The sequence below is a fragment of the Moschus berezovskii genome, chromosome 20 (genome assembly GCF_049115385.1).
Source record: "Moschus berezovskii isolate FMDL1 chromosome 20, NW_MosBer_1.0, whole genome shotgun sequence".
Classification (NCBI taxonomy): Eukaryota; Metazoa; Chordata; class Mammalia; order Artiodactyla; family Moschidae; genus Moschus; species Moschus berezovskii.
In genome coordinates, this window is record NC_142479.1 from 36048867 (window position 1) to 36065482 (window position 16616).

The 16616-nt window shown below is 42.5% G+C and overlaps 2 protein-coding genes across 3 annotated transcripts; both read right to left on the reverse strand.

The window, feature by feature from the left end:
• Positions 1–1048: 1048 nt before the first annotated feature.
• Positions 1049–1996, reverse strand: LOC129536928 (olfactory receptor 3A1). Its single transcript, XM_055396139.2, has one exon. It carries the CDS (start codon positions 1994–1996, stop codon positions 1049–1051), a length of 948 nt encoding a protein of 315 aa, XP_055252114.1.
• An 8363-nt stretch (positions 1997–10359) lies between these two features.
• LOC129536935 (olfactory receptor 3A1-like) lies at positions 10360–15386 on the reverse strand. 2 transcript variants are annotated; one of them, XM_088828451.1, is made up of 2 exons: positions 15363–15386; positions 10360–11301 (listed from the first exon to the last, which is right to left on the reverse strand). In XM_088828451.1, the coding sequence occupies exons 1-2, from the start codon at positions 15384–15386 to the stop codon at positions 10360–10362; spliced, it is 966 nt and encodes a 321-aa protein (XP_088684577.1). The 2 variants fall into 2 exon arrangements, with proteins under 2 accessions (XP_088684577.1, XP_055252123.2); XM_055396148.2 differs by lacking the exon at positions 15363–15386 and having other exon boundaries at positions 10360–11307.
• Between the last annotated feature and the right edge of the window lie 1230 nt (positions 15387–16616).

The following is a 16616-nucleotide window of genomic DNA, read 5'->3' on the forward strand; positions in this document are numbered from 1 at the left end:
TAGAGATGTCAGGAATGGGCAATTAATCTAAAAGAGACCCTAGCAGACTTCTCTGATAGTCCAGTGGTTAAGACTCCAAACTTCAAATGCAGGGGGTGTGGGTTCCATCCCTGGTCAGGGAATTAAGATCCCACATGCCACATGGTGTGGCCAAAAAATAAAAGGGACTCTAGAAGGGAAATATAGCTAGATAATGACAGGACTGAAGGCTGGTAACACATATCGCCATGTGACTTGTATTTACAGAAACAGATTGTCTTAGCTAGGAGGTTTGGAGACTGAGAGTGAGAATTCAGAGGAGAATTTCATGTTGATTATTCTGGTTTTTTTTTAATATTTAAATAATATTTAGGGTAAAATCTTTTCAAAAGATTTGAAACATATGGATACATGAGGAAATTTCATTCTTGTGTTTTGAGAGTGATCACATTTGTTTCGAAATTAAAAAAATTTTTTTAAGTTGTAAAAATCTTCACAGAGGTGTCATGCTTTCCCAAGTTACTCAAGAATACATGACCATACAGTTTCCCATCTGTTCCCTCCGTATCCTGTGGTATTGATATTTTGTGTGATGGGAGAGGAATGAGATCCTTTTTTTGGCTTGTAGAAGCCTGATGGCAGAAATAGAGTCATCTGGATCTCTAGGCCTATGTTTTGTAAAAGATTAACCATTCCTGAACTTGAAGAAGTCATATGACCACCTGGGAAGTTACTGGGATATTCTTGCTATAAATAACAGAAGAGTCATTCCCTATGAGACATGCACCTGAAGGCGTTCAAGGCTTCCTGGGTTTCACTTCCACCCAGAAAAGGAGCGTACAGTGACTTAAGTCATAATTTGTCAAGGAGACTGACCTGGAAGAACCTACCTGTCCATTGCCTATATTGGGTAGGGCTCCTATGGATATTATCCCCTACCAAAAAAAAAAAAAAATCTAAAAGCTCAGGGATCTAGAGAAGGTTCTGGACCATTTGTCCCAATTACTGGCCCCAGAGAATTTTTCCTTTAGTCCAAAAAGAGAAAGGGAGAAATTGACACAAGACCTCATCATGCCAGTGACCACCTCCCCTTGATTACCCGCCAGAGGGCACCCTGAACATCAGGGTTCCTGAGGCTGTAGATGATCGGATTCAGCATGGGGTTGGCTACAGTGTTAAAAATCCCAACTGCTTTATCCTTATCTGAAAGCTTGGCTGAACCTAATCGCATGTAGTTAAAGATACCTGAACCATAGAATATAGCAACCACGGTGAGATGCGAGCCACACGTGGAGAAGGCTTTCTTCCTGCCCTCCACTGAGCGGATTCGTAGAACTGCAGCAGCCACATGGATGTAGGAGGTGACAACAAGAGCCAGGGGGGTACCTGCCATTATGAAACCCACGCCAAAGAGCAGCAGCTCATTGAGCTGAGTGCTGGAGCAGGAGAGCTGAAAGAGCTGTGGGAGGTCACAGTAGAAGTGGTTGATCACATTGGGACCACAGAAGTTGAGTGTGGATATGGCTACAGTGTGAATCAGTGCATTTGAGAAGGCACAAGCCCAGGACACAGCCACCAGTATCCTCTGGACTGTCTGGCTCATGCGGGTGCTGTAAGTGAGGGGTCGGCAAATGGCCAGGAATCGGTCATAGGCCATGGCTGTCAACAAGAAGCAGTCCACCCCCACCAGGAGGTGGAAGAAGAAAAGCTGTGTGAGGCAGGCTGCATAGGGAACTGTGCGCTTGTGGGACAGGAGACGACCCAACATCGAGGGAACAGTGACGGTGATGCACCCAATGTCCAGCACCGATAGGTTCCCCAGGAAGAAGTACATGGGGGTGTGGAGTTTGGACTCCACCAAGATGGCTGCCAGGATGCTGAGGTTGCCCCCGACAGTGACCAGGTAGGCAAAGAGGAAGAGTACAAAGACAACTGGTCGTAGCCCTGGCGTCTCCACCAAACCCAACAGGATGAACTCAGTAACAGCTGTTCCATTGGCCCCAGGTTTTGTCTGCATTAGTTCCTGCAAGGAAATATCCAAGAAGATAAGGAATAATTCCTCTCAATATATTCAGAAAGAAGAAATAGACTTCTTTCTATGTCCTGAGCCCTCTACTACGTTCTCCCTTTCCAAGTAAGGCCTTTCCCACCACCCAGTCCACACCACACTTGTTAACTCACTACGTTTGCTACAACATTCTCAGATACATGGGAATCCTTTCACCATGTAAACATATATCAAATGATCATGTTATACTTTGACAGTTTTACTTGTTGATTATACCTGTATTAGGCAAAAGAAATAACATTTTATAAACTTAAAAACACTGAAAAGTCAAGGAATAGACCTAAACTAATATAGGAATTTACTATATAATACAAGCAGCATCTTCAAGGAATGGGAAAAAGTATTATTCAAAGAGTGCTCATGAGGGCAATAATATAGCTGTGTTGGAAAACTATATGTCATATACGTACCTCATATATTTTGCAAAAATAAATTCTAAATGGATCAAAGTTTTAAATGAAGTATTAAATCACAAAGTTATTGGGGAAATGGAGAATTTAATAGTAGTAGTGCAAGGATAACTCAAAAATTTATAGAAAAAATTTCATAATCAAAAATAATGTTTTAATTATTTTAAAATTCTGGCCAACTGGCTAAATGGAACCACTTCTTCCCAAACCCCATTCTCTGCTTATTTCCAGATTAGGGTTGGCCACAAGGGGAATTTGCATAATATCTGTAAGGCAGAAGTGAAAAGGAGAAAGGACAATTTGGCACTATCTTTCAAATTATAAATGTAATTTTCTTTTTACCTGACAATTCCCTGTCTGGAAATTTACCCAACAGATATATGGTCACAGAAATGATGGTCACACAGAAATGATGTCTGTGTGAGCTTATTTGTTGCAGCATTGTTCGTAATAGCAAATAATTGGAAATAATCTGTCTGTTCATTATTAAAGGGCTTACTAATTATGGAGAAGGAAATGGCAACCCACTCCAGTGTTCTTGCCTGGAGAATCCCAGGGACAGGGGAGCCTGGTAGGCTGCCATCTATGGGGTCGCACAGAGTCAGACATGACTGAAGCGACTTAGCAGCAGCAGCAGCAAGTTAATTATGGAATATTTTCCCAAAGGAATATTATGCAGCTGTAGGAAATAGCTCTATCTGTGCTGATTTGAAAGATATCAAAGCAGTGTTATTAAATGTAAAGTACAGCTTGTAGAATACATATACCAAATACTATGCTTTATTGTACGGCAGAAACCAACACAACATTGTAAAGCAATTATCCTTCAACTAAAAATAAAAATTAAAAAAACCCCACAGTTCTGTGAATATGAATTGAATTGTATGCTTTAACTGGGTGAACTGTGTGCTCAGCTACCCAGTCGTGCTCGACTCTGCGATCTCATGGACTGTAGCCCGCCAGGGTCCTCAGTTCATGGAATTTTCCAGGCAAGAATACTGGAGTTAGGTAGCCATTTCCTTCTCCAGGGGATCTTCCCGACCCAGGGATTGAACTGACAGAATTCCCTTGGGAGCATTCCCTGCTAATAATTACAAGGAGACTTACCCAAGGCTGCAACAGTGCATAGTTTTAAGTACTTTGTGTGTGGTTAACTCATGTATTCCTCACAACCTCCCTATGAAACAGATACCATTTTAATCTGCATTTTACAGAAAGAACATTAGTCACATATAGCAAGTGGCTGAAGGCAAGGTCTTAACTAGGATATTCTGACTTTTAACACATACCATCAGGACACCTCAAGGATCATAAAGCCTTGTCCTTCTCCTGACACTCTCTCTCAATGTATTTCTGACCCGTTCTTATGACTCAAAGACTTATTCTCATACTCATGATAGCTGTGCCCTTGTGAATCCCAGTCTTGCCTTGTAGGCTGCAGTAGCTCAAGTCCAAATCAGTGCCTTGGGTGGATCATGGCCATGGTCAGCAGCTGCCCCCTGATTTCCCTTGTTATTTTAAACCATGTCTTAAGATTGCAAACTCTGTGAGTTCCTAGATTACCACCTTTGCTTATGCTATTTTCTCTGTAGTGAATGTCTCTGCTAATGTCACATGTTCAAAACCTTCATGATTCAGCTCAAATGCTGTCTTCCTCCAGAAACGCTGCCCTGATCTGTGCCCATTTTAAAGTGATATTTACATCTTTGACATTCCCATTACACTTTGATTGTATTCCACATGGCACTAAGCATTGTGCCTTCAGCACAGTCATTTAATGATTTAGTCATTTAGTAATTTAAGGATGAGATTCATGGCTGACTCAACCTTAGGAACTCCGTGCATAAACTCATTGTAATTGTGCATCATTTTGTAAATAAATGAATAGCCACACTGGTTGACAAAGAGGTTTTCTAGCCAAAAGGGCCTCATTGTGGGCTAAGGTAAGGAAAGGATTTGTGGACAAGTGTGAATTGTGCTCGACTTTGAAGGATTGACATGATTCGGAGGAAGTCGAGTCGAGTGAAAGGCACAGGATGACTGCTGTAGGGATAGGGTTGATTCCTCCATTTGTCTTGAAAGGCATGCAGTGGTCGTGGCATCCACGCATTGACATATAGCTCTTTGTATGAACTTCCCACATATTTTCTACAATCAGAAGAGGGACTCTTCAAAAACAAGTAAGTCATGAGCCAGAATACTATGCTCTCCTAATAGCTTCTGTCCAGCCCTCAGTTAACAAGGAATGAAACTTACATACAGTCTCCTAAATTCTGGTTGTTCACCAGACTAGCCATCAGGGCTTCAGTGGCTGATGAAATCACAGGTGTAATCCATTAATGAAGTGACCCTTCTAGATCACCATTCTTGGGGATCCGTATGAGTCCTGGGCTTCCCTCATTATGCTGTGACCACTCCCTGCTCTGAAATTCCAAGGTCCTTCATGCTATAGGGTTGGTCTCAGTGATCTGGTCAAGTTGCCCAGTAAGGATTGAGTTCTGGGCAGGGACATTGAACACTGAATAAAATCAGAAAACAAGCTTTATCTTAAAAAGAAGGAAGAATTGGTAAAGGTGACTGAAAGTGAAACCTCAAGCTTTGGATCATAGTCCCAGGTTTTCCACTCACCTGATATGTCATCCTGTGCAAGTCTCTTTATTTTTGCTTTTGAGACCTTGGTTGCTGCATCTGTAAAACCAGGAAGCTTGACTTAGTGACCACTGAAGTCCCTTCTCTGTTACATGGGAGCAGACGGAGGGTCATGTAAGAAGTCACTTTGCTATGGTACAGAGGCCAGTGAGGTTTCATGGAAAGGGCTGTAAAAAGGGGATGAGAATCTGTACAAACTCAGTCCTCCGCTACTGAGGGAAAGAAAGGGGCCATATATAAAGAAATGAGATAAAGAGAGGCTGAGGCCATCTCTGTCATGGGACTTCTCCACCATGGTGTTGTCCCCTTGAGACCTCGAAATTAGCCCAGGAAGGGGAAGGAGTCAATGGGGAGAGCGAAGGACAGGTACACAATACAAGCCCTAATAAAGACTGCAGGGGCAAATGAGTGATGCCTCATGACTCTGTTGACTTAGAATTTTTTCAGACATCTTCATCGCCATCCGTCATATTAATTTATGGAGCTGGTTAGGGCAGCTGTCCTAATAACTCTGTTTAACAGATGGGGACGTAGGGAGCTATCGGCTTTCCCAAAGTCATGAGGGAACTAGAGGCAGAGCCAGGATTGAATCTGGGGTCCCAGGTTGGAAGTTTGGCTTTCCCAGATGTCTGGTCCAAACAGAATCTTGGGGGTATAGACCAGCTGACTCCTGAACCCCGCGATGAGGAAGAAACCCAAGAAAAGAGCCAAAGGCTCCATTTCCAACTTCAAATTTGTAACAAATCTTCAGAAAGAAAATACATTCCCACCTGGGGCTTATTAACAAGGGCCACATACTCTTGGGGATCCTATAATGATCCTGAGGGTGGTAGAAGCTGAGGATCCCCCCGGGAAGTTGCCCCCCACCTTAATTTTCTGGGCCAAGCCTTTCGAAAATGAGAGTCTACTGTTAGAGATGACAGAGACTGAAAATTGGAGAGGCTGTGTAATGCAACCCCTGGATTCTCATGTCCTTCTCAATTACACCAGAGTCCAAAGGACAGCACACTCTCTGTAGGAGTCTGCTGGACTTTGTAAAGGAATAGACCTGCTCATCCAGTTATGAACGACTACTGAACCCCATTGAACCCCAGTTTCCCTATTTGGAAAATGGGTAATATTCTCTCTCAACGTTGCTGGGAGAATTAAATAAAGTAACACACATAAAGTTCCTATCAGGAGATCACTGATGATATTCAGTTCAGTTCAGTTCAGTCTCTCAGTCGTGTCCGACTCTTTGCGACCCCATGAATCACAGCATGCCAGGCCTCCCTGTCCATCACCAACTTGCAGAGCTCATTCAAACTCACCTCCATTGAGTCGATGATGCTATCCAGCCATCTCATTCTCTATCGTCCCCTTCTCCTCCTGCCCCCAATCCCTTCCAGCATCAGAGTCTTTTCCAGTGAGTCAACCCTTCGCATGAGGTGGCCAAAGTACTGGAGTTTCAGCTTTAGCATCAGTCCTTCCAATGAACAACCAGGACTGATCTCCTTTAGAATGGACTGGTTGGATCTCCTTGCAGTCCAAGGGACTCTCAAGAGTCTTCTCCAACACCACAGTTCAAAAGCATCAATTCTTCGGTGATCAGCTTTCTTCACGGTCCAACTCTCACATCCATACTTGACCACAGGAAAAACCATAGCCTTGACTAGACGGACCTTTGTTGGCAAAGTAATGTCTCTGCTTTTTAATATGCTATCTAGGTTGGTCATAACTTTCCTTCCAAGGAGTAAGTATCTTTTAATTTCATGGCTGTAATCACCATCTGCAGTGATTTTGGAGCCCCCAAAGTAAAGTCTGACTCTGTTCCCACTATTTCCCCATCTATTTCCCATGAAGTGATGGGACCAGATGCCATGATCTTAGTTTTCTGAATGTTGAACTTTAAGCCAACCTTTTCACTCTCCTCTTTCACTTTCATCAAGAGGCTTTTTGGTTCCTCTTCATTTTCTGCCATAAGGGTGGTATCATCTGCATATCTGAGGTTTTTGATATTTCTCCCGGCAATCTTGATTCCAACTTGTGCTTCTTCCAGTCCAGCATTCCTCATGTTAGTAGCATAATAATAACATTTATTATGGTGTGTACATGACACTACACCATTAGATTTATATACACGGAATCTCAACCAACTCTTACAACAATTCTATGAGGTAAAAATTGCAAAATTTTTTGTTCTGGTTCTGTGAAAAGTGCCATTGGTAATTTGATAGGGATTGCATTGAATCTGTAGACTGCCTTGGGTAGTACAGTCCCTTTTACAATATCGATTCTTCCAATTCATGAACAAGTGCACCTTATCCCAGGGCCCCGGCTTCTCTCCCACTCTGTGTGTCAGCCCACCAAACCTGTCGCCAAGAGGGATCCCCTCAGCTACAGCTTCCCCCCACGGGCAAAACTGAACAGGAGGATACCTTCAGCCTTTGCACTCAGGACTCCAATAGGCTACTATGCTCACCTACAGGGCTTCCACAGTTTTGGCTACCAAAGACCTCCACGGTTTTTGCCAACATTGACTTCAGTAGGAAAAGCTACATCAACCAATGTGCTTCTGCACAGCAAAGGAAGTAATCAATCAAAGGAAACATACAGAATGGGAGAAAATGTTTGCAAACCCATATTTGGTGGCTTCCCAGATGGCTCAGTGGGTAAAGAATCTGTCTGCAATGCAGGAGACACTGGAGACGAGTGCTCACTTCTTGGGTCAGGAAGATCCCCTGGAAATGGAAATGGCAACCCACTCCAGTATTCTTGCCTGGAGAATTCCACGGACAGAGGAGTTTGGTGGGCTATAGTCCATGGGGTCACAAAGAGTCAGACATGACTGAGCAACTAAGCACATGTATCTGATTAAAGGTTAATACCCAAAATCTATAAAGATCACATACAACACAATACCAAGTAAAAGCAAAAAGTCCAATTTTGAAAATGGGCAACAGACCTGAATAGAAACATTTTTCCAGAGAAGACATCCAGATTATCAGCAAGTACATGAAAAGGTGTTCAACATCACTAGTCATCAGGGAACTGCAAATCAAAACCACAGTGGCATCACTTCATACCTGTTAGTATGGCTACTGTCAAAAAGACAAGAAATAACAAATGTTGGCGAGGATGTGGAGAGAAGGGAGCCCTCACATACTGTTGGTGAGAATATAAATTGGTATAGCCATATGGAAAACAGTATGGAGTTTCCTCAAAAAATTAAAAATAGAACTGCCATATGGTCTAGATCCTCTGTCCATGAGATTCTCCAGGCAAGAACTAGAGTGGGTTGCCATTTCCTTCTTCAGGGGATCTTCCCAACCCAGGGATCGAACCTGACTCTCTTATGTCTCCTGCATTGGCAGGCAGGTTCTTTACCACTAGCGCCACCTGGGAAGCCCAGTTACAAACCATTAGTAAAGAGATATCTATGCTCTCATGTTCACTCATAGTCAAGATATGGAAACAGTCTAAATGTTCCTCAGCAGGTAGCTGGATAAAGAAAATGTACACAGAGGAGTATCATTCCACCGTGAAAAGGAAGGAATGCCTGTCACTTATACCAAAATGGGTGGGATTTGAGGGCAAGCTCAACTGTCCATGGACTTCTCCAGCAAGAATACAAGAGTGGGTCGCCATTCCTTTCTTCAGGGGATCTTCCCAACCCAGGGGTCAAATCTGCACTTCCTACATTGGCAGGCAGATTCTTTACCACTAGCGCTACCTGGGAAGCCCTAATTAATCTCATTTAACCTTAATTACTTTCTAAAGACCTTATCACCAGATACAGTCACATTGGGAGTTTTAGGGCTTCAACAGATGAATTTTGGTGAGACATAATTCAGTCCACATCATGGATATTAAACATTTGAAAACATATTCAATTTAATGTGAACATCGAAGAGATGAATATTGAAACACTCACTGGTAATTTGCAACCTTTATACTGTGAAAAATTAGAAGCATTTATTTATAGCAGTTGACAAAGTTATGAGGACCAAGTGATTTCACTCACTATTGGAATAACAGAATAGTGCAAGTATTTTCTAGAATAAGAGTGAAATACATATCAAAAATCTAAATTTTTATTTTACTCAACTCAGGAATTTTATTAATTAGAACTTATGGAAATGTTTGAGTGAACTCCGGGAGTTGGTGATGGACAAGGAGGCCTGGTGTACTGTGGTTCATGGGGTCGCAAAGAGTCGGACACGACTGAGCGACTGAACTGAACTGAACTGATGGAAATGTTTGCAGGATAATAGAAACTCATCTCTAAAGAATAGTTTTTACATCACTGGTTGTAATTGCAGTAAATCTAGAAACAATCTAAACTCCATCAAAAGGAATATGGTTAAGCAAATTATGATTAGCTCATAAATTAACACTAGGCAGTCATTAAAATGGATTAAGTAAGTTTTCAGATATTTAGCGTGTAGAAAAGTCTACCGTGTAATGTGTAAACATAAAACATGGCATATATGCTTCTATTGATATGAATATACATAAATATGTTTATGGTGACATAAAAATACATAAATATATTTATGAATGTATAAAAAAAACCTAAAAAGGTAAGTACCAAATTCTTAACGGTAGTTTCTTCTGGAAAATTGCATTATGAAGAGTGAGGACAGAGAGGATGAAGGTTTTGATTTTACACTTGTAAAATTTTGTTTTTGTTTCTATAAACATGATTTCTAAGAAAAATTTTAAATCAATGGATATTTCTATTTTAGAAAAATAGAAAGAAATGCCAAAGGAAATATAAATTCTCCACTGTTAAAAACCCTAGAATCTTGAAGTATAGGCAGGGTACTGGAAATCAGGTCTCAAATTATACTATACTAGATCTGGATCCTTGTGTGAAAGCAGGTTGGGAATGCTGCTTTCAGAGAAAGCCTGTCAGGAGGATGTGTTAATACTTGGCACCAGGCTGTGACTTTCCATATTCCAGTCTAGATAGAATCTCTGCTGATATATTTTCGGGAACCCCAGCCTGAAAAAACTAAAGGTTCTTCCTATAGGGTCATGAGCTTTCCAGAATATAGAACTACCTGGGTTCCATCTCCATCTGGAGTATGAAGGGTAGCTCGGACCAAATGGCAACCAGTCAAGGGTTCTGGTCTACAGAACCTACACATCTATTATCAGCTCGAACCTCCTTGAGGAACAAGAAGCCTCACTTTCTAACAGAAGTCAACTTGCCCAAGATCTAGAAAGGACAGGGACACTTGCTATGGTTTCACCCTCTTGAGACATCTCTCATGCAAAGGCTCGCTTCCCCATGAGCACCCTCCTTAGGGCACCCTGCACATCAGGGTTCCGGAGGCTGTAGATGAGTGGGTTCAGCATGGGACTGATGATGGTGTTGAGGATGCCAATCCCCTTGTCTTTGTCCGAAGCCTCCACTGAGCCCAGCCGCATGTAGCTGAAGACGCCTGTGCCATAGAAGATGCCCACCACGGTGAGGTGGGAGCCACACGTGGAGAAGGCTTTCTTCCTGCCTTCCGCTGAGCGGATCCGCAGGACCGCAGCTGCCACATGGATGTAGGAGGTGATGATGAGAATCACAGGTGCACCTGCCATGAGGACACCCAGACCAAAGAGCAGCAGCTCATTGAGCTGGGTGCTGGAGCAGGAGAGCTGGAAGAGCTGTGGGAGGTCACAGTAGAAGTGGTTGATCACATAGGGACCACAGAAGTTGAGTGTGGATATGGCTACAGTGTGGGTCAGTGCATTTGAGAAGGCACATGCCCAAGACACAGCCACCAGTATCCTCTGGACTGTCTGGCTCATGCGGGTGCTGTAAGTGAGGGGTCGGCAGATGGCCAGGAATCGGTCATAGGCCATGGCTGTCAACAGGAAGCAGTCCACACCAGCCAGCTGATGGAAGAAGAAAAGCTGTGTGAGGCAGGCTGCATAGGGAACTGTGCGCTTGTGGGACAAGAGACGACCCAGCATCGAGGGAACGGTGACGGTGATGCACCCAATGTCCAGCACCGATAGGTTCCCCAGGAAGAAGTACATGGGGGTGTGGAGTTTGGGCTCCACCAAGATGGCTGCCAGGATGCTGAGGTTGCCCCCGACAGTGACCAGGTAGGCAAAGAGGAAGAGTACAAAGACAACCGGTCGTAGCCCTGGCGTCTCCACCAAACCCAGCAGGATGAACTCAGTAACAGCTGTTCCGTTCACCCCGGATTCTGGCTCCATGGGTCCCTATAAGAAGATATCCCATAGGGGAAGCGATCAGTCTTTCCAGGTTAGTTGATCAATAGAAATATATTGACTCGCTTTCTGATGTCAAGCCTCAGGGTAAATTCCCAAGTGTCCTAGTGGGTATTTTCTCTTTCAGGCCACACCTCACTCATTAACCTTCTCTGTCTTCATCTCAGTGTCCTTACCCATAGTCCAGGTGAGTTACCTGCTGCCACAACTACATTGGACTTCCCCCCTTCCTCATGAAAGATAAAAATCCTTTTCTTCCTTTGATCCCTAGAACCAAGGAAGGAGGCCCTCCCACCACCACCAACCCATATGAGAAGATTTGGGAAAACATAATGCTGAAGTAAAATTGAACAGACAGTAAAATATAAAGGAATAGAACTGATCATGTTGTTGTTGTTTAGTTGCTAAGTCACATCTGACTCTTTTGCAACCCCATGGACTGTGGCCCGCCAGCCTCCTCTGTCCATGGGATTTCCCAGGCAAGAATACTAGAGTAGGTTGACATTTCGTTCTCTAGAGGATCTTCCCAACCCAGGGACTGAACCCCCATCTCCTGCACTGGCAGGCAGAATCTTTACCACTGAGTCACCAGGAAAGCCAGAATTGACCATATTTATAAGGACTTTATAATTTATAATCACCCTTATAAATATATTACAAAGAAATAAATATCTGGCTAACATCTAAGCAAGAAAAATATAAAGGTACACAAAATTAGGAATTAAAAGAGCCAAAAATAAATAAAATAGAAATGGAACACTATTTGTTCCTAGATTTGAACAATCAATTCAAGAGTAGTCCCTAAACCAAATAAACCAACTGAAAAATGGAAAAAGTGATTGATAATGTACTGCCATTTGTAGGCTCCAGGCTCATATGCTTCTTTGACTACTTGTTTCTTTAATAATTATAATATAATGTAAGCTGTTCTTAACTTACAAAATATGAAAGCCTTCCAATATATATTTTTAAAGTTAGCAAATCCTGATATTAAAATGTAACAATGGCAGCAAAAAAGGAATTATTCTACACTACCCTCATTTGATACTATGTATGTAGAAATCTTAAGTACAATACATGAATCCACCATTATCTAGTAGATTTTATAGCAAAGGATGGTTTAATGTTGGTAAATCTATTAAAATATTGTAGCATATTAGTTAGCTTAAAAAGAGGAAAATTTTATAGAGGCAGTTCTTAAACATCTGCACATATACTGGATACAGAGAGAAAAGGAAAAAAGAGAAAAACACACTTGTAGTTACTTGAAATGGAAATATATCACTTTAAGTTATAGAGCATATCCATTGCAAATCTGAATCACTCATAATGGCAGAGTAGTAGTGATATTTGTATTCAAAATCAGGAGCAAGGAAAGCTATGGCCTTTGCTGCTTCAAATATTTCTCATTCTAAAAGTTTTGGGCAGAGGAAAATAAAATGCTTAAGTAATAAAAACAAGAAAGAAAAGAGTAAGTTGAGAACAATAGCATTGCTCAATTTCAGTTCAGTTCAGTTCAGTCGCTCAGTCGTGTCCAACTCTCCGCGACCCCATGAATCACAGCACGCCAGGCCTCCCTGTCCATCACCAACTCCCAGGTTCACTCAAACTCATGTCCACAGAGTCGGTGATGCCATCCAGCCATCTCATTCTCGGTCGTCGCATTCTCCTCCCGCCCCCAACCTTTCCCAGCATCAGAGTCTTTTCCAGTGAGTCAACTCGTCGCATGAGGTGGCCAAAGTATTGGAGTTTCAGCTTCAGCATCAGTCCTTCCAATGAACACCCAGGATTGATCTCCCTTAGAATTGACTGGTTGGATCTCCTTGCGGTACAAGGGACTCTCAAGAGTCTTCTCCAACACCACAGTTCAAAAGCATCAATTCTTCGGCGATCAGCTTTCTTCACAGTCCAACTCTCACATCCATACATGACCACGGGAAAAACCATAGCCTTGACTAGACGGACCTTTGTTGGCAAAGTAATGTCTCTGCTTTTTAATATACTATCAAGGTTGGTCATAACTTTCCTTCCAAGGAGTAAGCGTCTTTTAATTTCATGGCTGCAATCAGCATCTGCAGTGATTTTGGAGCCCCAAAAAAAGTAAAAAATTGGAAACTTGTAGATTTATTAAGATATTAGCAAGTTAAATAAAAAATAATCACACACAAGTCAATAGATTGCTTTCACGCCAACAAAAGTCAGTCAGTGTTAGTCGTTCAGTCGTGTCTGACTCTTTGTGACCCCATGGACTGCAGCCTGCCAGTCTCCTCTGTCCATTGAATTCTCCTGGCAAGAATACTGGGATGGGTTGCCATTCCCTTCTCCAGGGGATCTTCCTGACCCCAGGGATTGAACCTGGGTCTCCTGCATTGCAGGCAGATTCTTTACCATCTGAGCCACCAGAGAAGCCCATATGTCAACAATAGTCAGCTATAAAACTCAAAAGTTTAATTGTAGGGTGAAATCTTACAAAATGAATCAGATTACTTTCATAATAATATATCTTTCAATGTTCTATTTTCTCTAAATTCTAAAGATCTTTAAAGGCCAGCAGTAGTAGCTCAGTAGTTCCTCCCATCGTATTTCCACCAAGTCCCTGATATAAAATGGCTTAGCACAGTCAGCCCTCTGTATCCATGGATTCTGCATCCATGGATACTGAGAGCCAACTGTTTACAACTTTTTAAACTGTACCAAGGTAATCTTACAAAGAGAAAATTTTTAGTTAAAAGGACCAGCTTCTCTTTGTCAAAGGAAAATACATAGCTATAATGTAACAGAAGCAGATGTTAAGAACAGGTGGCAAGAATACACAGAAGAATTATACAAAAAAGATCTTCATGACCCAGATAATCATGATGGTGTGATCACTCACCTAGAGCCAGACATCCTGGAATGTGACGTCAAGTGGGCTTTAGGAAGCATCATTGTGAACAAAGTTAGTGGAGGTGATGGAATTCCAGTTGAGCTATTTCAGATCTTAAAAGGTGATGCTGTGAAAGTGCTGCACTCAATATGCCAACAAATTTGGAAAACTCAGCAGTGGCCACAGGACTGGAAAAGGTCAGTTTTCATTCCAATCCCAAAGAAAGACAATGCCACAGAATGTTCAAACTACCACACAATTGCATTCATCTCACACGCTAGCAAAGTAATGCTCAAAATTCTGCAAGCCAGGCTTCAAAAGAACATGAACTGTGAATTACCAGATGTTAAAATTGGATTTAGAAAAGGCAGAGGAACAAGAGATCAAATTGCCAACATCCATTGGATCATGGAGAAAGCAAGAGAGTGCCAAAAAACCGTCTGCTTTATTGACTATGCCAAAGCCTTTACTGTGTGGATCACAACAAACTGTGGAAAATTCTTTAAGAGGTGGGAATACCAGACTACCTGACCTGCCTCCTGAGAAATCTGCAGGCAGGTCATGAAGCAACAGTTAGAACTGGACATGGAACAACAGACTGGTTCCAAATCGGGAAAGGAGTACATCAAGGCTGTATATTGCTTATTTATATGCAGAGTACATCATGCAAAATGCCTGGCTGGATGAAGCACAAGCTGGAATCAAGATTGCCGGGAGAAATATCAATAACCTCAGATGTGCAAATGACACCACCCTTATGGCAGAAAGTGAAGAAGAACTAAAGAATCTCTTGAAGAAAGTGAAAGAGGAGAGTGAAAATTTGGCTTAAAACTCAACATTCAGAAAACTAAGTTCACGGAATCCAGTCCCATCACTTCATGGCAAATAGATGGGGAAACAATGGAAACAGTGACAGACTTTATTTTCCTGGGCTCCAAAATCACTGCAGATGGGGACTGCAGTCATGAAATTAAAAGACGCTTGCTCCTTGGAAGAAAAGCTATGAAAAGCTAGACAGCATATTAAAAAGCAGAGACATTACTTTTCCAACAAAGGTCTGTCTAGTCAAAGCTATGGTTTTGCCAGTAGTCATGTATAGTTGTGAGAGTTGGACTATAAAGAAAGCTGAGTGCCGAAAAATTGATGCTTTTGCACTGTGGTGTTGAAGGTTAACTCTGTTAACCTCCTGCATGGTCATTTCTCTACGGAGCGTTTCACTATTCTTCTATTCACTATAAATGGCTTCAGGGCAGATTTAGGCCTGACTCAGCTTTGTATTCTCAGTGCCTATCATCACACTTTGCATACAGTAGGTGCTTAATATTTCTGAAACAAGTAAATAAATGAATTCGGCAACCAAAACCAGGGAGTTGGGAAAAGATTTTTGAATGAACTGCAATTTATGCAAGAAAATGAAAGGTTGATATGATTTGAAGGAGACATGGATTTTAGAAAGGCAGAGCAATACTGCTGTGGGAATCACCGATAAAGTGAAAGTGAAGTCGCTCAGTCGTGTCCGACTCTTTGTGACCCCATGGACTAGCCTACCACTCTCCTCCATCCATGGGATTTCCGAGGCAAGAGTACTGGAGTGGGTTTCCATTTCCTTCTCCAGAGGATCTTCCCAACCCAGGGATCGAACCTGGGTCTCCCACATTGTAGGCAGACGCTTTACCATCTGAGCCAACAGGGAAGTCAGTTAAGCAGTAGTTAAAACAGCACTGGTCACTGACACATGTCTTTTCTTGAAATAGCCCCCAAATCAGGAGGATCAGACCCTGTGAATAAATAAGGCTAGGCAAAAAGCGTGCTTCCCAGGTGGCGCTAGTGGTAAAGAACCTGCCTGACAGTGCAGGAGATGTAAGATATGCAGGTTCGATCCCTGGGTCAGGAAGATCCCCTGGAGGAGGAGTAGAGTATACCTCACGGAGAGGCCATGGAATCCTCACTCTTAGTGGTGAAGCTTACTTACTGCTACCAAGATTCCAGGATGATCACTGGGCTGTTCATCTAAGAAGTCCATCTTAAACAAGATCCCCATGATGACCTTAACTGAAGAGGTTCTCCTAGATTATGCCTCTCGGGTGTCCAGCGTGAGCCCCAGGCTGTCCATACTGAGTGTTTACGGCTCCCTTCTACGATGTTCCAACTAAACCCTTTATGCATTTGATAAGGAAGGCTCAATCAGGCCCTCTGGTGGAGGGGTCTTGTCCACGGTTGCCTGAGGAATGGGTCCAGCAGGAAAACTGGATTTGATGAATGCCCTCCTGCTCATTCCAATGAAAACAGAAAGCTGGCTTCATCCAAGAATGACAAGCATTGGCAAAGTGGCCTGGAATGGGAAGTGTCAGCTCTTCCCCTCAACTTATGTGTTACGCTAAGTTAAGGCTCTTTCTCTCTTGAATCCTCTGTGAAAGAGATCTGACTT

Bases quoted from the DNA above. Each gene is read 5' to 3' on its own strand.
- LOC129536928 (XM_055396139.2), bottom strand. From the start codon at position 1,996: ATGCAGACAAAACCTGGGGCCAATGGAACAGCTGTTACTGAGTTCATC.
- LOC129536935 (XM_088828451.1), bottom strand. From the start codon at position 15,386: ATGACCATGCAGGAGGTTAACAGA. The intron at 11,302-15,362 runs GTTAACCTTCAA...GGACCCATGGAG, and splicing joins CCATGCAGGAGGTTAACAGA to CCAGAATCCGGGGTGAACGG.